Source organism: Sorghum bicolor, chromosome 5 (assembly GCF_000003195.3).
Source record: "Sorghum bicolor cultivar BTx623 chromosome 5, Sorghum_bicolor_NCBIv3, whole genome shotgun sequence".
In the NCBI taxonomy this organism is placed as follows: domain Eukaryota; kingdom Viridiplantae; phylum Streptophyta; class Magnoliopsida; order Poales; family Poaceae; genus Sorghum; species Sorghum bicolor.
In genome coordinates this window covers 7,436,525-7,462,039 of record NC_012874.2, presented here as the reverse complement: position 1 = coordinate 7,462,039, position 25,515 = coordinate 7,436,525, and the positions used below count along the sequence as shown (strand labels likewise).

The window sequence follows — 25,515 nt, the reverse complement described above, 5'->3', positions numbered from 1 at the left end:
TAAATTATACACCTAGGCTTAAATTACCAAAGAAATATACATAGTGCTAGAGCCTGACCACTAAATATATACAAACCCTGGGTTAAATTACTATGGGTGATCTAGTGTTACCTTTTGATTGTCGTGTCACCAGCTGTGCATGTTTCACATTGCTGGAGAGAATGGTCAAAAAAGTGCAGAGTCATGAGCATGCATATGAGTGCTTTCCGCAGGTAAAACAATTTATCCAAAGCAAAATCCAATAAGAAAAAGTTTATATGATGATTAAGTGAGCGCCCATAAAACCTCGTGAAAGTAAGACCACTCTTCCTTTTGTTTTCAGGTAGTAGAGTGAAATGGAGTATATGTAACAGAGCTTGGAACTTGAAAGTTGCTATAGTACTATTCTTTTCATCAGTTCTGTATATGGTCCTTGTCAAACAACGAAATATGCACACACACACCAAGGAGAGAGAGAGAGAGAGACGTGACATCTAAATAAATTCCTGGCACTACAATCTTTCGCTTTAGTGTGCCCTCCGAAATCAGCAATAACTCGATGGACACGTTCACGGTATATCATCGAGACGAAGAATACAAATAAACTGATCTACTAAAATGGGAGGAAGGGGCTAGTTTAGTTTCGTTTCAATATAATGGGCCATACAAACACAGGAGAATGCTAAAACTATGTGGCATCCATAATCTATATGGACATGAGACTTTTATAGCAGATCATCTAGCTAGAGAGAGCGTAACAAGTATACTGCTAACAAGTACTGCCACTTTGCTACTTGGATGTAGTAAATGGTCAAGTCAACAAGCTCCATGCATTAGCGATCCAGGGATTTTAAAAGCATCCACTTGGTCTCGTATTGCACCCTACCATTAACGTGCACGCTAATAAGAAGGTAAAGAACCACGCCATCAAGCACTATAAATACCCATGCAGCACTCACTAGGAACCCATCTCAACTCAAACACTCTCTAGTGGTAGCTCACAATGGCAGGCACAAAGCTAATATCAGTGGGGCTCATTGTCCTGATGAGCATAGGATTAGCCAATGCTGCAAGGGTGGCTAGATACTCTAGTTCTTATGGGACTGGCACAGGAGGGGGAGATGGTGGTGCACTTGGGAATGCTGGGGGATCAGGGTCAGGGTCTGGCACCGGATCTGGTGATAGCGGTCCTTATGGTGCACATGCAAGTGCTGGAGGGGGTGGTGCAGGTGGTGGAACTAGCCAATACGGGGTTGGATATGGTTCAGGGTCAGGATCAGGTTCAGGGTCTAGTACATATAGTCAAGGCGGGTATTCTGGTTATGGAGAATCCACTAATGCTGGTGGTACCGGTGGGGGTGGGGGTGGAGGACAATCCGGATATAATTCCAATGCTCAAGGATCTGGTAGTGGCACTGGTTCTGGCTCTAGCTATGCTAACAGGTTTTGGTCCGGATCAAGTGATGCAGGTGCAAGTGCTAGTGGCAATGGTGGTGGCACAGGAAATACTCAAAATGCTGGGGCTGGCGGTGGCTCAGGTGCTGGATCCGGATACGGCAATGCCTACCCCTGAGTTGCATATGAGCCAATCTAAAGTTGGAGCCCATCGTCCTTCTTTGTTACACTTTTGTTAGAAATTAATTAATAAAGGGTCCAACTATTCTAGCAACACAGTAGCAATCTTGTAAGGTCCAGCTTATAAGATGATGTTGTAATACTCTGATTCTGTAACCTTGTGTTGTAAGAAATGGTTTTGATGTTTTATTCCCTCAGCTCGTTTATGGATTTGGAATAAAAACTGAATCATTTCGAGTTCTGTGCTCGACAGACTACTAAATTTGACTTGGTTTCTCGGATACTTACTATCAAATGGCTGACAAGTACAACTGGGATTATGTTAAATTTAGCAGTTCTGCTATAGTAGATATATATTGTGTCTAGATACATAGCTATATGTATATATATAGAAAAGCCAAAATGACTTACGGAATGGTGGAGGGAGTAACTCTAAAATATCATGCTAGAAAGCTGATATGTCGAGAGAGGTTATTCAATTTGATTTCTTTTTCTTCCTTTTCTTGCACCGCTTGAAGCACACTTGTATGTCAAATCTTCCATCCTCTTTCAAACAGAATAGCAATCCCAGATTCTACAAAAGATGAAGCACGTTTGTTGTTCTAGTTGACTAATTGATCCAATGCACAATTCTAGGGAAGAAAAAATGAGTTCAGAAAGAATAGGAAATCCTTGGTCGTAATTATTCCCACATAGGGAGAAAAAGATGATGGCTCTGTAAATATGTTGGTAGGTTATTTGAAGAGTTATTGAATTCTTGGGATGCAGGAACCATAGCTTGGACTCACGATATCTCCCTCCCTCCCTGCCTCTCTCTCTCTCTCTCTCTCTCTCTCTCTCTCTCTCTCTCTCCCCCCCCCCCCCAAGGTTATCCAACATGTTGGAAAATGTCCCAAAGCTGAGAGTTCGATCCAGGTACTGACCCTCTAATTGTGATTTTTCTAAAGATTGAACTTGAGATTAGAGAGGGGCGATTGAATACTTGAAGTACAGAAACGAAGTTGCAGCGCAATTAATGAAGGAAAAGCCCATGAATAATCAACAAATGAATTGAAAAAAGAAGCAGGTATTCAGGTACAGCAGCTTAACTGAAGTATTCCAAGTGCACCTATTCTGAATATCACCAGTCGTCAGAAAATCAGACACATATGAGGTGCCTGCGTGACAAATGTATAGATGAAAAGACAGAAAATTTATGCATCACGGAATTTAAGAATGGACGGTTCTGAGAAATATGGAGAGCATATATCACAAACGCATGTTCTCACTATTACAAAAAAAACAAAGAGAAAGATAGTCTCACTTGAAAGGCACATGGTTGCACATGGTTATTTCAACCAGTAGACACAGACAAGGACAACTAGTGTCCAGAAGAGGATAAATAAATTAAGTAGTAGAGCATCAGAAGACACCAAATTTTTGTAGCTAAGCATCAAGGTGCAGGTTAGACCCCGTACGTACATTGCACTCAGCAAGTGTCTTCGCATCGTCAAGCTTGTTGCCATCAAAGGTGAGACTCTGGTGACCACGGATCTTTTCCTTGACATCATCAATCGTGTTAGACGGCTCCACCTCTAGAGTGATCGTCTGCCCAGTGCACGTCTTCACAAAGATCTGCATGACGGGACAGTCAAGGCGCAGGGTGGATTGTCTCCGAACGTTGTAATCGGCGAGCGTCTGTCCATCCACAAGCTGCTGTCCTTTAAAGAGGAGCCTCTGTTGGTCCTGAATCTTTGCCTTCAAATCGCCAACCTTGTCAGTAAACTGCACCTTGTACCTGATGGCCTTGCTTATAGGGAGTGTCTTGACGTCAATCGGCATGCTGCCACGCTGAGGACAGAGTCACAGAGGTCAAGTTGCGGGGTCGAATGTTGCTGAACCTTGTAAAAGCCAGGTTTGCACTTCTTATCAAGTCGGCTGCCGTCAAAGATGATCCTCTGCTGGTCCTCTATCTTTGCCTCGACATCGCCGACTGTATCGGACGGCTCCACCTCAACTGTAATGATCTTGCCATTGGGCATCTTCACGAAAATCTGCATGCCCAAGTCGAGGTTCAGGGTAGAGTCGTTTTGGATCAAGTGACAGTAGTATCCCAATGTTTCGTGGGCTGATCGAACCGATCGATCACACGTGCGAAAGCAAGCCCTGCTATGCCTGATCCAGGTGAGCCGTCGCTGCTTCTCATCCATTTTGGCTCATAGAACATGTTTTATTCTCTTATTTTTTGGGAAGTAAAACTTGAGTTAGTGAACAGGAATTGTTGAGTTGATTGGAAGTGACGCCCCCGAATTGCTCCTCTGTGGGGCGACATGGGTGGCTCACTCAGTGCCGCAGCCGCAGTAGGCCACTGTGCCGGCTGATTCCCCACCCTTTTGCTGCTGCTTGGAGCACGCGGCCAAGCCCTGCCGCTGCAAGTAGAGTTGGTGTGGCGCGGCTAAGAGCATGGCTAGTAATTTAGCCGGCTGCTGACTGAATACAGTTGCCATCTCATTTACTGCCAACAAAAACAGCCCGCATATATAATGGTTGGCTAAGAGCAAGTATTATAGTGGGCTGTAAGCCGGCTAAATGCTGAGGTAGAGGAGAAAGAAGAACAGAAAGAGTAAAAGCGGGTTGTAAGCTTACAGCCGGCTCAGACACAAGAACCAAAAAAATTTGTGACAGATACAAGTGGGCCATATATTAATAGTGATGAGCTAACCATTATATGAGTGTACTGCAAGAAGGCTATAAAAAAACCTTACAGCCAGCAGCTGGCTGTATTATTAGCCTTGCTCTAAGAGGCTGACTGTAACAAAGTTGTAAGTATTTAATGTCTGCATGTTTGATTCCATCAGCTGTGAGTAATATCTTTGTGGCCATCAATGAAACAACAGTGATATGAAGAGGCGTGCAGAATAGTTGGCGCAAAGGATCAGGAGAAGCAATAAGGCCACGTAAAACGCCGACTGTTGCACTCGCTGTGGGCTGTAAGCCGGTGATTTCTTCCTCGGTTCCTGTGTTCAGCCTGGTGCTTCACCAGCAGCCTGCTTCCTTCTCTTTCATCTTTTTTCTTTCCTCTAGCTCAGACTTTACTGACGTGGAGAACCTTTCAGCCTGCTGACTGGACCTATTACTTGCTCTAAGGCGCCAGCGCCACCTGAGCCGTGCACTGTTAGAGCGCTTCCACACTCCAGCGCACGAACGCGCCACCCAGGATGATGGTGACCGCGGCGAGATAAACCCTAAAACACTAAGAACTCGAGAAAAATAATGCTGCAAGCAACCGCAGCCAGATCGGTCCTTTGTTCCTTGTATTTATAGAAGTTTTACAGGTTTGATACTTTACAAACCCCCCACGCCACGCCTCCCAGAGTCCGCAACACCGTTGCACCGCGATGATGCGTTACGTGCGCTCTGCGAAGCCGTGGCGTGAACCAGACCAACTCTTCGGGTTGAGTCTTGACCGAGCACGCCTACGATCAATCTCTACCCCTACCTTAACTATTACAGACTCATGACAACTTGCATCTATTTAGCTAACAAAACACCCCCTAAACTAGATGCACATCGACGAAACCCAACGCACTCCTCAGTTCTATGAACTTCACTCGTCCCAGCGCCTTAGTGAAAATGTCAGCAACTTGTTCTCCAGTTCCGACATGCTCCACCTCCAGCTTGCCTTCCTCCACACACTCACGAAGAAAATGAAACTTTGTATCAATGTGTTTACTTCGATCGTGATGTACTGGATTTTTGCTGAGAGCAATTGCGGACATATTGTCCATGAGTAACTTAACAGTCGTCTCTTTTGTTCCCTGAAAGTCTGCAATCAGTCGGCTTAACCAAATTCCTTGACACGTTGCTGCTGCCGCTGCCACGTACTCTGCTTCACAGGATGATAGAGCAACAATTTTCTGTTTCTGAGATGCCCATGTTACCAAGCTGCCATTCAGAAAATACCCAACTCCAGTAGTGCTCTTCCTGTCCTCTGAATCTCCTGCAAAATCGTTGTCGCTATAACCTAGTAGCATAGGTTTTAGCTCAGCTCCCTTCTCATACTTGCAGCCGTACCCCATAGTGCCTTTTAAGTACCTCAGGATACGTTTTACAGCAATCTAGTGTTCTCTTCCAGGTGCTTCCATGTACCTACTCACAACACCTACGACAAAAGCTAAATCTGGCCTGGTGTTGATGATGTACCTCAAGCTCCCTATAATGCTTCTGTACTTAGTAGGATTCAAAGGATCCCCTTCTATCTTCTTACTGAGTTTCAGTCGACATTCCATCGGGGTGTCACACGAATTACGGTCGCTCATGCCTGCCATATCAATGATCTTTGCAGCATATGAGCTCTGACACAGTGTAATGCCACTTGAATCTTGCTTAACTTCGATTCCCAAGTAGTAACATAACAACCCCAAATCACTCATATTAAATTTCTTCTTCATCTCTGACTTAAATACTTTGATATCATCTGCACCGGGTCCAGAGATTATCAAATCGTCAACATAAACTCCCACAATCAAGAAAGAGTTTGCATTGCTTCTTCTGTAAACTACATGATCCAGTTTACTTCTGACAAAACCCGGAGCCAATAGCTCCCTGTCTAACTTGGCATTCCATGCCCTTGGCGCCTGCTTCAGCCCGTAAAGAGCCTTCCTGAGCTTCAAAGCTTTGCTTCCATCACCAACTATGAAACCTAGAGGTTGCTGCACATATACGGTTTCAGTAAGATCACCATTTAAAAATGCAGATTTACGTCCATATGGTGAACTTTCCAACCACCCTTAGCTGCTAGAGCCAACAACACTTGTACAGTCTCCATCCTGGCTACGGGAGCATAAACCTCATCATAATCGACTCCAAACCGCTGAGCATATCCTTTTGCCACTAGACGAGCTTTGTGCTTCACTATCCCGCCATCAGGGTCCTTCTTTACTTTGAAGACCCACTTCAAACCGATAGCGTTGTGTTTGGGAGGTAGATCACTAATATCCCAAGTACGGTTTGATTCAATTGCCTGCATTTCTGGCTCCATGGCTTTTCTCCAGCATTGCTCAGTCAATGCTTCCTCAAGTGACCTTGGTTCCTCAGCTGCAAGAAAACATACTCAACATACTCCACTATAGTCATAATTCTCAACCGGATCAGTAGCTTCCAGTAAATCAGGAATCGTCCTATAGCGGAGTGGAACGCCTTCAGAATCTGCAGATTGCCCAGTAGGCGGTGTGGCCCACTGTATTGTTGGTGGAGTGTGAGGCGGGGTGTTTAAGACACCCCAGACTGTGGGATTGACAGAGCAGGTGACCCCGGTACAGCATCATCGGGATCAGGAAGATCGGCATCTGAAAAATCACCAGTGTCGTCTTCAGTGCCTATTGTCGGATTTCCGACAGTATCGCCCAATCCACCTGAAACATATCCGGCGTATCAGCTTCAGCGCCTGCACCTGTCGCCTCGCTTTGACTTCCTCCCCAATCCCATGGTCGTTATTCATCGAAAACCACATCACGTGTCACCAGCAACTTGTCCTTCACTCGATCATAGACTCGATAGGCTTTCGAGCCCGGCTCATATCCCAGAAAGACAACCCGAACAGACCTGTCAGTCAGCTTGCTGGACCCTGGACCAACTATTTTGGCATAAGCAGTACATCCAAAAGTCCTTAAGTGCTTGAACCCTGGCTTCTTTCCATACCAAGCCTAATATGGTGTCTGTCCTTGTAGGCTTTTAGTTGGGGATCTATTCAAGATGTATACATATGTTATGACAGCTTCTCCCCAAAACCAAGGTGGCACATTCATACTTTTCAGCAAACACCGCGCCATCTCGACCACTGTTTGGTTTCTTCGCTCCACAACCCCATTTTGTTGTGGAGTATACGGGGCGGTGGTATTGTGCCTGATCCCATGATCTTCACAAAACACCACAAAGGCTCTACTGTTGAACTCGCCCCCACAATCGCTCCTCAAAGCTTTCAGTCTCTAGCCAGATTCTAACTCAGATGCAGTCCTGAACTTCTTGAAACAAGACAATGCTTCTGCCTTCAACGTCAGCAGCTCAATCCACATGAAACGACTATAGTCATCTACGATGAGCATAAAATAAGATTTACCCCCTGGTGTGGGCGGTGTAATTTGCCCACACAAATCTGTGTGCACCAACTCAAGCCCAGTTGATGCACGCCAAGATGAAGCCTGAGGGAAAGGTCTTCTATGATGCTTGCCAAGCGCACAGCCATCACAAACTTGTTCAACCTTTCTGATTAGAGGTAAACCATTAACCATATTTTTGACACCAAGATCACGCAATGCCCTGAAATTCAGGTGCCTGAACCGAGCATGCCAGCGCCAGGCCTCCTCCTCAATCTTAGATAACAAACATACAGGTGTAGTCAGGTTCACCTTCATGACATAGAGACGATTCCGTCGTTCTGCCCTGATGACCACACCACGAGGTTCTCCTGGTTGCTCTCTCTAGAACACCTCCAGTACCCCTTTGTCAATCTCAACTCGGCATCCTGCCTCCTCAAGTTGACCCAGACTGACAATATTGCATCTGAGAGTGGGGATAAAATAGACTTCTGTCAGAACTCGGTGCTCCTGGTTCTTGCCTGCAATAGTGACTACGCCAACACCTTGAATTTTCACAGTCGATCCATCACCAAACCGTACAGCGCCCTGTATTGTTTCATCCAGATCTGCCAAAGAGTCTCGACAACCCGTCATATGATTTGTGGCGCCTGTGTCAAGTACCCATGCACCTGCATTGTACTTTGCTGGAAACACCCGTTCCTGATTCAGGAACAAATCTTGTCACCCTGTCCTCACAGACGTCACATTGCTCACTTGTGCAACCAACAGGGCTGGTGCTTTATCCACATCACCGGCAACGTGATGAGCTGCAGCATCTTGCTCATCCTTATTTGCCTTCTTGTTCAAGCACTCCTTTGCCCAATGTCCAATCACACCGCACTTTCTGCATCTGCCATTGCGGCGAGGTGTTCCAGAAGATGGATGACAGCCATTATCTCGCTTATCACGATCATTCTTCCCTCCACCAGGTCGAGCACGTGGCTTGTTCTTCTTGACGTAATAGCTACCTCCCTTGCTACCTTGGGAGGATGACTCTGAACCCACCATCCGGCTTCTGTTCCTCGTTGCCCACTCCTCCTCAGTAAGAAGAAGTGAAGACTTCATCTTTTCAGTAACTTGCTCGGTCGATGGTTCAAGTCTGTCTTCAGCAGCCCGAAGCCGCCTAACTAGATCTTCAATCGTCAAGGTTTTTAGATCATAGAACTACTGGCAGAGTTTGAATCAATCGTCAAGGTGTGAGGTCTGTTTGTTTTCCTCCCTGGGTTTAAGTCAGGTGAGCACCGGACGGTCCGGTGCTCAGCGTTCGGTGCCCTACACATTTTGCGAACCTCCCTGCGTTTAAGACCGGTGTGCACCGGACGCGTCCGGTGCTTTACAGGTTACCATTAGACTTCGACGCTGAGTTTCAAAAGGCGACACGTGGCCGTTTCTGGAGCACCGGACGCAGGGGTTGAGCGTCCGGTGCCTCCTGAGTAGCGTCCGGTGACCCCGTGTTTCGCCCAGTGAAAGAGCCAATGGCTCTATTTGTTTGAGGGGCCTATAAATAGTTGTTGGCCGGCTTAGGGCTCACCCTCTTGGCATTCTAACATACTTGACATCCTTGTGAGCCTAAGCAAACACCTCCCACTCATCTCCTTCATAGATTATTCATCTTTGTGAGATTGAGAGTGATTCCAAGTGCATTTGCTTGAGTGATTGCATCTAGTGGCACTTGGGGATCGTTTTGGCTGCGGTTTTCTTGTTACTCTTGGTGGTTTCCGCCACCTAGATGGCTTGGAGCAGCGGAGGAGCTTTGGCACGAGTTGGTGATTGTTTGTGGCCATCTCCCGGTGATTGTGAGGGGTCTTATACCTTCCCCGACGGAGAGCCGAAAGGTAACTCTAGTGGATTGCTCGTGTCATTGAATTACCTCACTTGTGGGTCGGTTCTTGTGGTGTCATAGTGAGGACGAGGTTTGTGCTACACCTCTTAGCCACCGAATCACCAAGTATTGGTCGACACAACGGGGACGTAGCGTGCCGGCAAGCACGTGAACCTCGGGAGAAAATTGTGTGTGTCCTTTGTGATTGTACTTTGAATTTCTCCCGGTGATTGGACTTCATATTATTGATTGGTTCATCCCCTCTACGCGGTGGTATAAAGATCAAACCATCTCTCTTACTTTCTTGCAAACTAGAGTAGCTTACATACTTGTTTAGAAACTTTAGGTAGCTCTCTAGTGTAACTAGAGACAAAGCTCTTGTGTGCCTAGTGATCATATCAACTAGAATTGTTGGATAGGTGGCTTGCAATAACCCCTTTTAGAGCTAGAGCAAAAAGCTTCACTTTGTTATTTACTAACCTCTTGCTCTAGTGAGTTTGTAGATTTTTTAAATAGGCTATTCACCCCCCTCTAGCCATATTAGGACCTTTCATTAGGTCATAACACTAGCAAAGAGCTAGAATGCTCAATTGATGCAGGCCAAAATCAGCCTACCCAACTTTTAGGTCAGCCATCACTGAATAACATGTTTGCACATGAATGCCTAACGTGGTCCCCCAACAATGAGCACGATATGCATGACACATTGCTGGTGGAGCCTTATCGGGTGCATGATACACAATATTTACTTTTCACTTTCTTGTTGTAAGCCTAGGCAACACTAGCTTTGTCTCTCTCAATATACTTTAGAGCCTTTAGGCTTTTGTTCTTTACCTTGTCGACATTGTCCATCCTTAAAGCATGATATATAACAACAATAGATCATTTTGCTTAGCCAAATCTATATGCATCTAGATTTACTTCAACGGGCAACAAAGCTTCTCGTCCATATAATAGCTCAAGTGGAGCTTCAGACAGATCTTCATGCTATCTATTAGGATTGTCCTAAATTTTATTTTTGAGAAGCTTGATCAAAATATTGTTACTTATTCTACTTGGGCATATTTTATATAATATGTAGATGAATTGAGCAACTTAATATTAATAATGGGGCAATTTTGGCATAGCGATTTCTTGAATTCTGATAATATCTATAACTTGTTTTGGCTATATGCTACTACAGACTGCAACAGAAAAATTACAGTAGTACATGTTCTCATGTTTGAATATTCTTATCATTGAGATTAATGGTCTAGTTTGAAGCAACTAGAGCAACATGAGGATGTGAGGAAAATCATCAAATCATTTTCAAATAAACTTGACTACAACTTGGTCAACTCCATTCTCTAAGAGAATTATATTGACAAGATGACACCTAATGAAGCTATCAATGAAATATTGCTCGTGATCTTCAGATGAACATTGTGGCCTAAGAGAATGAAACCTATCTTTCACCTTCACCATTTCTTAGGTACATATGCAAGAACATGATGAAAATTCAAGAGTGGGTGAATAGTGAAGAAACAAGCTCATGTCAACTGATGAGTCAAACAGGAACTTCGCCACGAAGGGCCCCAAGGCAAAGCCTCTTCTCCAGGAGATTATGCGTTGCGCCATATGGACAAAGGTAATAAAAGAAATCTAAGTGACGACTCCTGCTCTTCGGAAAATAGAGGAGACCCAAACAGTACATCCATCCATGATGCATATGTGAACAACAAGATGAGTACAATGACCTAAAGATAGCATATATGGCCTCTCTTCCATTCTGTTTTCCGTGATCCTCCTACAAGGCCTACAATTGAGGAACCAGAATGTCGAGCCGGTGAGCAACCACGCATGGGACGCAATAGAGCCGCCTCATATACTCTGTTGCCCTCCCCAAATGAAATCTGTTATAGAGCGTTAAGTCTTAAGCAACACTCTAAATGAGATCTAAATTATGCATTAGAAATCAATATTAATGTGAACTGTAATGTGTCATTTAAAAGTATGATGATATGGACTGATCTGTGATGGAAGACGAATAATTGAATAGAACTGGACATCAAGTATCCATCTTGTTGATTAGCCATTCACGAGAGTGAAGCACAATGCACGAATGCAGAAAACATTGGCCACCAAACTAGGCTATGTTGTTTGATCCTTTTTGGCTACACAAATGATTAACGTAAAGCCTTCACCTAAATATGTACTTAGGGTATTTATATAATGGGACCCCTTATATAATCATGTGGTTCTTGCTAATTATGTTCTAGGCTGATTGACATAAATGGGCTTGTGCCAGCAGTTCTTGCTAATTATGTTCTAGACTGGATTGACCCAGTTGGAGTTATCATCATAATTAAGTGATATAAACAACTCCAGGAAATTCAATGGTGTATAATTTAATAACGATGTGAATATGCATGGTGTAGGCATCTCAACTTAATCACTCCAAAGGGAACATAAGAATTTTTTTAGATGCAGTGGCCACATGATGCATAAGTTATTTTTTCCTTTCACAAACAGACATGGTTACAACATCTTCATATAAGGACCTTACAAGACTGCTACTGTTGCTAGAGCAGTTGGACCCTTTATTAATTCACTGCTAACAAAAGTGTAACAAAGGGACAAAGAAAACAAATAACTCTACGACTTCAAGCAAGGAAATACTACGATGGTCCAACTTCAGATTGGCTTATTATAAGGAGTTTATGGGTAGGCATTGCCATATCCAGTTCCGGCACCAGAACCGCCGCCACCGCCACCATTTTGACTATTTCCTGTGCCACCACCATTGCCATTAGCACGTGCACCTGCTTGATTTGATCCATACCAATACCTGTTAGCATAGCTAGAGCCAGAACCGGTGCCACTACCGGATCCTTGAGCATTAGAATTCCAGGCACCTCCAGCTTGTCCTCCACCCCCACCCCCACCGGCACCACCAGCATTAGAAGACTCTCCATAGCCAGAATACCGTCCTTGACTATATGTACTAGACCCTGAACCTGACCCTGACCCTGAACCATATCCAGACCCACCGTATTGGCTAGTTCCACCACCTCCACCGCCCCCTCCAGCACTTGCATGGGAACCATAAGGGCCACTATCACCTGATCCGGTGCCAGACCCAGACCCTGATCCCCCACCATTCACATATCCACCACCCCCTCCCTGGCCTGTGCCAGTCCCATCAGCACTAGAGTATCTAGCCACCCTAACAGCATTGGCTAATCCTATGCTCATGAGGACAATGAGCCCCAGTGATACGAGCTTTGTGCCTGCCATTGTGAGCTAACACTATGGACTGCTTGAGTTGAGATGACTTTCCAGTGAATGCTGCATGGGTATTTATAGTGCTTGAGGCCATGCATGCAGTGGTTCTTTACCTCCATATATAGCATGCACGTATGGTAGTGGTGTTTCAATAGGAGACCAAGTGGAGGCTTTTAAAATCCAATGGAATTAATGGAGCTTCTTGACTTGACCATAAATTACGTGAAGTGGCAAGCTGATGGATGACACTTGTCACGCTCTCTCTAGATGGTCAGCTAAGTCTCATGTCCATAGATAAGATAATGGATGGCACAAAGTTTTAGCATTCATCGGTGTTTGGAAGGCCTATTGAAACTAAACCAGCTTGTTGCTCTGGTTTAAGTAGTTCACTTGTATGTATTCTTCATCTCGGTATACAGAGAAGTTATGCATCGAGTCATTGCCGATTTTTGACCAGCATTTATAGTAAATGTGTGAAATATTTCAGTGACGTGCAGTACTGCTTTGTCTCATATATAGCTGAAATCTGGGTGTAGTTCAATAAAAATTATTTGTATGCTTTGTCTCGGTATATATTGTGTTGCTGGACAAAAATCCCATACAGAAAAGAATAGTACTAGCAACTTCCAAGCTCTAATGCATGCATACTACAATATACTCTCATGCATGCTCATGACTCTGCATTTGGCCATTCTCTCCAGCATGAAGCATGCACAGCTAGCCGGTGACACGAAAATCAAAAGATCACAGGATCACCCATATAATAATGTAACCCAAAGTTTTATATTTCTTTTGTGATCGGGCTCTAGCATTATACTAACATTAAAACTAGTAAACGACGACCTGCATGCATGAAGTCTCGACGGACAGCACGTTTGAAGGTCCACACAGGCATCCTCTGATCACCCGAACGATTCTATTCCTCGTGCAGCGGTTGACATTGCAGAGGTGACCTCGGGGTTTTCACAACGACTTTGACAAATTCAGTCATGGACTTAAGAACTACTGCTCTCACAAGGTTAATTACTTAATCAGTACATTGCCAGCTGTATAAGTAGCCAAACAATCCTTGATAGCTTGAACCCTCAGCGTCCACATGCAGTAGTTTGATAAGAGCGAACGAAAGTCGGGCTGAGGTAGTCTGATATGGGTCAGATAACATTGTGAACACAATTCTTGCACAGCCATACTAGCTAATCTGCTAATGTTACAATAATACTTAAAAAAGAAAATGTCAGAAAACATACTCGCATAAAGAAAATGTAAGGAAACATTAAAACTACCTCTTCCTTTAATTTGATTGATCTGCTATATATTTTTTTCACAAATGCCTTACATGTTTAAGTCAGCTATCACTGAGCAACATGTTTGGACATGAACGCTTCTCATGCCCCCAATGATGAGCGCGATATGCAAGACACATTGCTAGTAGAGCCTCGTCAGGAGCAAGATATAGAAAATTTGCTTTTCACATTTCTGTGCAGAATAAACTTGCTAATGTCTTCATGCAGGTGGTGCTTATATATCTTTCACTACTACAACCAGGATCTTTAAGGGCAGGTCAAAACCCTTTGTAAGGATGACTGGGCCACCCGCCCTTGTCCAAGCGCTCTTATAAATCATGGATTTGACCACCCTTACAAATGGCCCTACAAATGTATTTGTAAAGGCGGCTCGAAACATCAGCTGCCCTTGTGAATGCTATTTGTAGGGACGGATTTAACACTGGCTTCCCTTACAAATGCTATTTGTAGGGGCGGTTCTAGTACCAGCCGCCCCTACAGTGAGTTTCCAGAAAAAAATAATTATATGTATATAAAATCTGATCACAACAGCACACATATATATATATACATCGACAAGTCCACATATATGTATCCGGTATGCATCCACAGAAGCATATATATGTATCAAATATGCATCCACAAATCATGTCCAATGTCCAAATCACAAGCCAAATTATACAAGTCCAAGTCCACAAGTCCATCAAATTATTATCAATGGCCTAGAGATAGCCTTTCAAGCTCACGAAGGTGTTGATATCTAGGATTGCTACCTAAGTCGGAGTCTCGGAATCTCGTCCAATATGAAGCCACAAAGGTCGACGATGAGCTCTGTGATTTGATCATCCTTGTACATGTCCCTTTTCTGATTTTTCTCTTCCATCCACTACAAGATAACAAGTTTAGGTCTAAGCTTTCATAACATAAGCTAAGTTTTTATACTACGAGCAAAGAGATTCAAACTTACCAAATTCGAGTGTCTCCTATAGGTTCTGGTGTTACTCATTGAAGCACATATGTAATATCCGCAATGTTTACTCCTAGGCCTCTACTTGGGGAACTGCGTGTGTTTCGCATATAAAAATATTAAGTAATGCTATTGACAGCCACATAATATAGTGCCAAAGTAAGTTACTGTAATACCTAATTTTAAGGACACAGATATGCACCATATGTGAGTCTTAGAAGTCAAATCTCACATATAGCTACAAATGAGGGGTAATATCAAAAGGTAATGCATAAATATATAACATACTTAGTATATCAGAGATAACCTTAGGCAACAAACAACGGAAGATAACTCCAAACTTGACGTATTAACTTCACTCTACTGGATCTAAACTGACTGGTTGATCACAAACCTAAAACTCTCCTGAGGTGTGAGAGAAATAGCAATAGTGAGTGCATGTCAAACTTCACAAATATATCAACAAGGTAATATAGATCACACAAACTCATGATCAATGTGACATAAATAATGTAGAGCATCAAAACAATAAATAATGAGCATGTTAACATAACAAGAATCATCATCCTTCATGTAAATGTCACGAAGGCCGCTCGTGTCTCTGAGCACGGCTAGTATACCAGTTTTTTAAACACTCTGCAGAGGTCGTACATCTTTACCTAGGAGTCATGATTTACCCTTTCACTTGAGGTAGCTAATCTCTTAACCCCTTTCCTAAGGAGGTTGGCAGGGTTCACTATAAAGTCTTTCAAAGGTTCGTCTAGCAAGTTAGGGCCGCTAGGTTTCATTAGTCAGTCCGTGTGATTCAACCACTCACTGAGATCCGCGGTCTGCTATCCCCCTTTTGCGCCACATGGTAACCTCTAACATGCTAGAAAAGATACTCATACTTGACTAACGCCATAGCCATATATCCCTCATGGTTGCACTGTCAATCCTGGGTGATCAAGTACAGATAAATCCTCAAGTTGCTAAAAAGTCACATTTATCGTTTGTTGCTTAAACATTAATCAAGTCACAAGATCATGGTCACAGAAAGAAAACCCAATGCTATACTTGCCTTGATCAAAGCTTTCTTGTTGCTCCTGCTGATTCTTCTAGTCGTCAAGGTACTCATCTTGATCATAGTAGCACTCTTGATCACCAACGAATTGCTGACCCTACACTCGATCATCGAATAGCAACGCACAAGCAAACTAGAGCCAAACATATACGAAACAAACAAATTTGTGATTAGAACAGTACACCAACAGTAGCAAAACAATGTGAAAAGTTTATAAAATGATTCTACGCATCACTACGATCATGTAGACGTAAATATCACGAAATCAGAGCTAAAACGAAGAAGATATGAATTTTCTAAAATTTCATTGAGAAAAGTAATTAATTAATTAAAGTCACGAAATTAAAAAGTTTCAAACTAGTGAACCAAGATTACTAACAAGTAGATCTCGTGAAGATAAATATAACACAATTTGAATGGGTCAAATAAAAGTTAAAATGAATATTTTATGACTAAAACAAAATTAGTGGCAATTTTGTAAATAGAGAAAATGTATTTTGATTTCAAATAGGGTGAAATACGTTTTCAAAAGGGAAAGGCGTATTGACAAAAAGTGCGAAGGACTGTGGGTTATATTTCGAAAAACTCCAAGGGCTCTTTATCAAAAACGCAAGTGAAGGGGTATGTTTTATTTTTGGCCGTCAATCTTGAGATGAACGGCTGTGGTGACTCAGGGTGGCTCCGACCGAGAACCCCGCGGCGCCATGGCCGAAGGCTCGCTGTGTTGCCAAAATGGTGATTTAGGACACTATTTAGCAAACTGTAAACATGGGGAGCGAGAGAAGCTCGGTGCATACTCACCTAGGAGCTTTGCAAAGTCCGGGAGGGCTTGAAGATGGCTGGCAACGCTGGATGGCGGACGGGAGCTTCCTACATGAGTTCGGTGATCAACAGTAACATAGAGAGGGAGAAAAAGAGGATGGGAAGTGCAGGGAGGTTCGCAACCTCAATCCGAAGCTCGGCAAAGCTCGATTTCAATGGAACAGCGGCGAGTAGAGAGCTTGACTGCAGGCTGGGTCTGTCGGTTTCGTGAGATCCAAGCGATGATGGGAGGGCGGCTAGGGCTACGCGGCCATGTGAAGATGCAAAAGGAGATCGCCGAGGGGGCTCTCAACACTTAAAAGGGGCAAGGGAGATCTTCCCACAGAGAAAATCCCGTGGAAATCTCGATGTGCCTCGGTGCGGGCCTAAGTCTGGTTCGACAAACACGGGGAAGATGGAGAGAATTCAACTGACTGGTGGGTCTGGGGTGTCAGCGACTCAGGAAGCAGGCTGGGCTATTAGCACAAAATGGAGGTGGGGCGCATCGACACGGTTGGCTAGCCCGACCAGATAGCGCTGTGGGGAAACTAGCCTCTCGCTCGAGAGCAAAGGAGGAAGCTATGCTCTGCCCCAGGAGAAGGGGAGGTGAAGCTGGGCCACTCAGGCCAATGCTACGCACGTGTGGGGAAGGGAGTTGGGCCGCTGGATGGGGAAAGAACCAGGCCTTCCGGACCAAACTGAGAAGGAGAAGGTTTTCTTCTTTCTCTTTTTTTTATTTGAAAACCTTATTTCAAACCAATTTGCGAATCAGTTTGAATCATTTTTAAATTTCTGGTTCAAATACACTCATCACAATAAATAAAATGCAGTGGCATGCATGCTCAGACATGTTGCTGACTCTTATATTAGATTTTAGTTTGATGAAAAATATTATTTTTCTATATTTTCACGAGCAGAAAAATACAAAAATAAATTGTTTTAACTCTATTTTCAAAGAAGCAAATTTTAGGGTGTTACAACTACACTTACCGAACATAGAGTTTTGATACCCAAATCATGCTTTTGGACAATGCCTTCCGTGATGTTCCTTGACATAGTGCCTGAATGCCTTGTTTAATTGATTTTAGCAAATGCAACTTGTTAGTATGCAAAAGTGAATGTTAAAGTATATATAAAAACATATAAGCCAATGAGGATTGACGATATGTATACATCTTGAGAATCACTATGAAGTCTTTGTATGTGTAGGTCAAAATCTGCACAATCACAGACTCATGCCATGGTCCTGTTGACATCGACGCCTAAAACAATCTAGTGGTTGCTGCATAAATTTAACCATAGAACTAAACGGATAAGCTATTTGGTATCAAACAAAGATATATTGAAAAATCTGTAAGTATAGAGTCGAGCTTATTTCAAGTTGTAAGGTACCCATATGATAATGTTATGTTGCAGACGCATAAAAGATACAACAATGTATGCCACAACCTTAAGGCACTCTTCCCTTATTTTCCTCATACGGATTGCCTCTTTCTCTGCAACCGTCTTTCTAGAGTTAGCTCTTTGCAATCCAATTTCCAGTGTGTGGGGTAATTAAAATTTGTTTGTGCTATGGTTTGAGGGTCTACATACCTGACTTTCAGGCTTGGGATTTTTTCACAATTGTGCGCTTGCATTCTATAAATCATAGCATGGGTTAGTTACTAAAAACAAACCTTAGATCTAGAACTAGATGTACATGAAACATACATGAAACTAGGGTGTAATCTCCACTAAAATAAAGCAAGATGCACTAATAAAAGGTGTAAGGTCATTTCTCTAACTAATTTACCCTATTAGCTTCAAAACTAGAGGCCTAATTTGCTCCCTACAAAGCTCAAAGCACCATAGAAGGGAGAGAAAGCAACATTTTAATTTACTCACTAACCAACCATAAGAACTCCAATTAAAGGCTTGGAATAATATTTTTTTACCTTTCACAATCCCTCCACCAAAGGATTTGAGATCAAAATCTCTCCCTTACTAGAGCAATTTTTAGGAGGAGGCCAAGGCCTTCCTATCTTTTTTTTGCAAGTTGGAGTGAGTGACCCAAGGAGGAAGAAGGTGGCTGCTTTGTTTTTACACTGGGCATTTGTAGGGGCGGCTGATGACTGAGCTGCCCTTACAAATCGACCCATTTATAAAAGCAACTCCAGCAGGGCCCCTACTTGAGCCCTCATAGCTAAATATGGGTGCCCATGCTAAAAACAGCACTCCAGCAGGGCCCCTACTAGAGCTCCCAATTTGGGGTGGCACCTAAATCTTTCCTGCAGACCCCATTTCTGTTAGCCCAACAGCCCAACCCCCATCCTTCGTGGTGTGGTTATTACCTCCTCACACCGTATAGATGCAGCTTCGCCCACCTCCCTCCAGCGCCGATCTCCACTACCGCGCTCCCTCCCTCCACCTTCGACCTCCACCGTTGGGCCTCGCCGCCATCCCTTCCGGTGAGAGTGGCCTCTCCTTGATGAGCGGGAGTAGCCCCAGCCATGGTCATCACGAGCGTCGAGCCTCCCCTCCCCGTGGCCACGCGATAGCGAAATGTTTGACCCAATGACGAGTGGGTCCCACATGTCATTGTCTACCAATTTAGCTTTGGGGGCCTTCATTTAGGTGGTACTGTTGGAGTGGAAGCAAAAATTTTGGACATCCAAAAGTAGAGGAAGCACGCAAATGAAAAGTAGGGACCCTGTTTTTAGGGCTATTGCTGGAGTTGCTCTAAGGGCCCCTATAGTGTCATTTGTAAAGGCAGCTAACCAGTTGGGGCCCGAGCACGTCACTAAAGGGGCAGCTCCAACACCAGCCGCCCTTAAAAAAGACCAGGCGTCTCGAGAAATCAATTTCTACGTAGTGTTTGATGCAGGAGCTGCCGTAGCCACATTGCCTTGGAAAAATAGACCCTCCTTAGTTGTGCGTGTCTTTTTTGCACCACACTGGTGGTTTGTATGTTACTAAATTGGTTTTATTGCTTTGTGTGGTGCAATCACCTGATTGCACCCATTAGACCGATGCAATTAAGTCGCTCAGTGCCATCACAATGTAATTAAGCTCTCAGATTTGGGTAGATGATACCCCTGTATCTACTTTACAGCTGCTTGTAAACTATATATCCATTTTGATTAATCAATAAAGCTTGCTGAAGATTCAAACAAAAAAAAGGTCGCTCAGTGCCATCAAAATGTAATTAAGCAATTGACAAGGTTGTATGCAAAAATTAGCAGTTCGGTCCTTGCATTGGAAGGAAGAGATAGCTTCAATGTTTCGTTACATTAGCCTTCAAGGATCGTTTCGCTACTAATACAGCTTGCATTGTACTAATTAATTAACCTGGTGAGTTGTCTCACTTATCGAGTCCACCAGCTCCATATAAGAGTAGTCTCAAGTACATGCCTGAATTTGACAAAGTCGTTGTGAAAACCTCGAGGTCACCTCTCGATCTGCAATGTCTTCAAGAGGAACAGAATTTTTCGGGTGCTGGATGCCTGTGTGGATCTTCAAACGTGCTGATTCTGATAAGACTTCATGCATGCAGGTATAAATTATACACCCTGGGTTAAATTACCAAAGAAATATACATAGTGCTAGAGCCTGACCACTAAATATATACAAACCCAGGGTTAAATTACTATGGGTGATCTAGTGTTACCTTTTGATTGTCGTGTCACCAGCTGTGCATGTTTCACATTGCTGGAGAGAATGGTCAAAAAAGTGCAGAGTCATGAGCATGCATATGAGTGCTTTCCGCAGGTAAAACAATTTATCCAAAGCAAAATCCAATAAGAAAAAGTTTATATGATGATTAAGTGAGCGCCCATAAAACCTCGTGAAAGTAAGACCACTCTTCCTTTTGTTTTCAGGTAGTAGAGTGAAAATGGAGTATATGTAACAGAGCTTGGAACTTGAAAGTTGCTATAGTACTATTCTTTTCATCAGTTCTGTATATGGTCCTTGTCAAACAACGAAATATGCACACACATCAGGGAGAGAGAGAGAGAGAGAGAGAGAGAGAGAGAGAGAGACGTGACATCTAAATAAATTCCTGGCACTAAAACCTTTCGCTTTAGAGTGCCCTCCGAAATCAGCAATAACTCGATGGACACGTTCACGGTATATCATCGAGACGAAGAATACAAATAAACTGAACTACTAAAATGGGAGGAAGGGGCTAGTTTAGTTTCGTTTCAATATAATGGGCCATACAAACACAGGAGAATGCTAAAACTATGTGGCATCCATAATCTATATGGACATGACTTATAGCACATCATCTAGCTAGAGAGAGCGTAACAAGTATACTGCTAAGACAATTCGTAACAAGTACTGCCACTTTGCTACTTGGATGTAGTAAATGGTCAAGTCAACAAGCTCCATGCATTAGCGATCCAGGGATTTTAAAAGCATCCACTTGGTCTCGTATTGCACCCTACCATTAACGTGCACGCTAATAAGAAGGTAAAGAACCACGCCATCAAGCACTATAAATACCCATGCAGCACTCACTAGGAACCCATCTCAACTCAAACACTCTCTAGTGGTAGCTCACAATGGCAGGCACAAAGCTAATATCAGTGGGGCTCATTGTCCTGATGAGCATAGGATTAGCCAATGCTGCAAGGGTGGCTAGATACTCTAGTTCTTATGGGACTGGCACAGGAGGGGGAGATGGTGGTGCACTTGGGAATGCTGGGGGATCAGGGTCAGGGTCTGGCACCGGATCTGGTGATAGCGGTCCTTATGGTGCACATGCAAGTGCTGGAGGGGGTGGTGCAGGTGGTGGAACTAGCCAATACGGGGTTGGATATGGTTCAGGGTCAGGATCAGGTTCAGGGTCTAGTACATATAGTCAAGGCGGGTATTCTGGTTATGGAGAATCCACTAATGCTGGTGGTACCGGTGGGGGTGGGGGTGGAGGACAATCCGGATATAATTCCAATGCTCAAGGATCTGGTAGTGGCACTGGTTCTGGCTCTAGCTATGCTAACAGGTTTTGGTCCGGATCAAGTGATGCAGGTGCAAGTGCTAGTGGCAATGGTGGTGGCACAGGAAATACTCAAAATGCTGGGGCTGGCGGTGGCTCAGGTGCCGGATCTGGATACGGCAATGCCTACCCCTGAGTTGCATATGAGCCAATCTAAAGTTGGAGCCCATCGCCCTTCTTTAATTTGTTTGAAGTCATATAGTTATTTATTTTCTTTGTCCCCTTTGTTACACTTTTGTTAGAAATTAATTAATAAAGGGTCCAACTATTGTAGCAATAGTAGCAATCTTGTAAGGTCCAGCTTCTAAGATGATGTTGTAATACTCTGATTCTGTAACCTTGTGTTGTAAGAAATTGTTTTGATGTTTTGAAGTTTTATTCCCTCAGCTCGTTTATGGATTTGGAATAAAAACTGAATCATTTCGAGTTCTGTGCTCGACAGACTACCAAATTTGACTTGGTTTCTCGGATACTTACTATCAAATGGCTGACAAGTACGACTGGGATTATGTTAAATTTAGGGGTTCTGCCATAGTACATATATATTGTGTCTAGATACATAGTATAAGCTATGTATATAGAAAAGCCAAAATGACTTACGGAATGGAGGGAGTAACTCTAAAATATACATGCTAGAAAGTTGATATGTCGAGAGAGGTTATTCAATTTGATTTCTATTTCTTCCTTTTCCTGCACCGCTCGAAGCACACTTGTATGTCAAATCTTCCATCCTCTTTCAAACAGAATAGCAATCCCAGATTCTACAAAAGATGAAGCACGTTTGTTATTCTAATTGACTAATTGATCCAATGCACAATTCTAGGGAAGAAAAAATGAGTTCAGAAAGAAGAGGTAAATCCTTGATCGTAATTCTTCCCACATGGGGAGAAAAGGATGATGGCTCTGTAAATATGTTGGTAGGTTATTTGAAGAGTTATTGAATTCTTGGGATGCAGGAACCATAGCTTGGACTGACGATATCTCCCTCCCTCTCTCTCTCTCGCGCTCTCTCTCTCTCTCTCTCTCCCCCCCCCCCCCCCCAAGGTTACCCAACATGTTGAAAAATGGCCCAAAGCTGAGAGCACGATCCAAGTACTGACCCTCTAATTGTGATTTTTCTAAAGATTGAACTTCAGATTAGAGCTGGGCAATTGAATACTTGAAGTACAGAAACGAAGTTGCAGCGCAACTAATGAAGGAAAAGCCCATGAATAATCAACAAATGAATTGAAAAACGATGCAGGTATTCAGGTACAGCAGCTTAACTCAAGTATTCCAAGTGCACCTATTCTGAATATCACCAGTACTCAGAAAATCAGACAGATACGAGGTGCCAGCGTGAACAAATGTATAGTTGGAAAGACAGCAAATTTATGCATCACGGAATTTAAGCATGGACGGTTATTCTGAGAAATTAAATATGGAGAGCATATATCCACAAACACATGTTCTTACTATTACCAAAAAAACAAAGACAATGATAGTCTCACTTGAAAGGCACATGGTTGCACATGGTTATTTCAACCAGTAGACACAGACAAGGACAACTAGTGTCCAGAGGCGGAGGATAAATAAATTAAGTAGTAGAGCATCAGAAGACACCAAAATTTTGTAGCTAAGCATCAAGGTGCAGGGTAGACCCCGTACGTACATTGCACTCAGCAAGTGTCTTCGCATCGTCAAGCTTGTTTCCTTGACATCATCAATCGTGTTAGACGGCTCCACCTCTAGAGTGATCGTCTGCCCAGTGCACGTCTTCACAAAGATCTGCATGATGGGACAGTCAATGCGCAGGGTGGATTGTATCCGAACATTGTAATCGGCGAGCGTCTGTCCATCCACAAGCTGCTGTCCTTTAAAGAGGAGCCTCTGTTGGTCCTGAATCTTTGCCTTCAAATCGCCAACCTTGTCACTTGTCAGTAAACTGCACCTTGTACCTGATGGCCTTGCTTATAGGGAGTGTCTTGACGGCAATCGGCATGCCGCCACGCTGAGGACAGAGTCACAGAGGTCAAGTTGCAGGGTCGAATGTTGCTGAACCTTGTAAAAGCCAGGTTTGCACTTCTTATCAAGTCGGCTGCCGTCAAAGATGATCCTCTGCTGGTCCTGTATCTTTGCCTCGACATCGCCGACTGTATCGGACGGCTCCACCTCAACTGTAATGATCTTGCCATTGGGCATCTTCACGAAAATCTGCATGCCCAAGTCGAGGTTCAGGGTAGAGTCGTTTTGGATCAAGTGACAGTAGTATCCCAATGTTTCGTGGGCTGATCGAACCGATCGATCACACGTGCGTAGCTAAGCAAGCCCTGCTATGCCTGATCCAGGTGAGCCGTCGCTGCTTCTCATCCATTTTGGCTCATAGAACATGTTTTATTCTCTTATTTTTTGGGGAGTAAAACGTCAGAGCTTTAGTGAACAGGAATTGTTGAGTTGATTGGAGGCGACGCCCCCGAATTGCTCCTCTATGGGTCGACATGGGTGGCTCAGTGCCGCAGCCACAGTAGGCCACTGTGCCGCCTGATTCCCCACCCTTTTGCTGCTGCTGGAGCACGCGGCCAAGCCCTGCCGCTGCAAGTAGAGTTGGTGTGGCGCGGCTAAGAGCATGGCTAGTAATTTAGCCGGCTGCTGACTGAATACAGTTGCCATGTCATTTACTGCCAACAAAAACAGCCGGCATATATAATGGTTGGCTAAGAGCAGGTACAATAATGGGCTTATAGCCAAGCTAATGCTGATGTGGAGGAGAGAAGAGAGGAGAGAGATGATAGCTTGGCTCTTATGTAAGCACCAAGCTGGGCACGGATGCATAGGTAGTAGTGGACCCAAATAGCAAGTGTTGTGAGAAGAAATAAGAAAGAGAATGTATTTTAGAGACAAGTATGAGACAACTTATTGTATAACTTGGCTCTAATCACTTGGCTTATAGCCAAGCACTTGGCTCTATTATTGACCTTGCTCTAAGAGGCTGACTGTAACAAAGTTGTAAGTATTTAATGTCTGCATGTTTGATTCCATCAGCTGTGAGTAATATCTTTGTGGCCATCAATGAAACAACAGTAATATGAAGAGGAGTGCAGAATAGTTGGCGCAAAGGATCAGGAGAAGCAATAAGGCCCACGTAAAACGCCGACCGTTGCACTCGCTGTGGGCTGTAAGGGCACTCACAATGCAGACTCTATCATAGAGTCCAAAGTCATTTATTACCTCGAACAATGTGGACTTGGAGTCTAAATAAGACTTGGAGTCTTATTTTTTCTACATCTTTCTTCAATAAATATGGTGCCACATCAGCAAAATACCATAAATAATATGTAATTAATTGTCTTGGACTCTATGATAAAGTCTTGCATTGGGAGTGCCCTAAGCCGGTGATTTCTTCCTTGGTTCCTGCGTTCAGCCTGGTGCTTCACCAGCATCCCGCTTCCTTCTCTTTCATCTTCTCTCTTTCCTCCAGCTCAGACTTTGTTGACTTTGTTGATGTGGAGAACCTTTCAGCCTGCTGATTGAACCTTATTATACTTGCTCTAAGGCGCCAACCTGCTCCTAACCGTGGCCGGCTGTGGCTAGGCACGCGCATAAGATCCAGATCCACCATCCAAACCTCTGGATTCGGAGTCCTCGAGACCGACGTGGCCGCAAAACCACCCCTATCCCTTTCCGCTTG

At 43.8% G+C, this 25,515-nt stretch overlaps 3 protein-coding genes and 1 pseudogene across 3 annotated transcripts; 2 read left to right on the top strand and 2 right to left on the bottom strand.

Annotated features, from left to right (window-relative positions):
- LOC8072792 (putative glycine-rich cell wall structural protein 1) lies at window positions 940-1,795 on the top strand. The gene has a single exon (XM_002450401.2). It carries the CDS (start codon window positions 983-985, stop codon window positions 1,550-1,552), a length of 570 nt encoding a protein of 189 aa, XP_002450446.1. The 5' UTR covers window positions 940-982; the 3' UTR covers window positions 1,553-1,795.
- On the bottom strand, window positions 2,980-24,047 carry LOC8072791 (annotated as a pseudogene).
- On the bottom strand, window positions 11,936-12,844 carry LOC8079754 (putative glycine-rich cell wall structural protein 1). Its single transcript, XM_002449086.2, has one exon. It carries the CDS (start codon window positions 12,766-12,768, stop codon window positions 12,190-12,192), a length of 579 nt encoding a protein of 192 aa, XP_002449131.1. The 5' UTR covers window positions 12,769-12,844; the 3' UTR covers window positions 11,936-12,189.
- Window positions 21,372-22,224, top strand: LOC8072790 (putative glycine-rich cell wall structural protein 1). The gene has a single exon (XM_002450400.2). It carries the CDS (start codon window positions 21,415-21,417, stop codon window positions 21,982-21,984), a length of 570 nt encoding a protein of 189 aa, XP_002450445.1. The 5' UTR covers window positions 21,372-21,414; the 3' UTR covers window positions 21,985-22,224.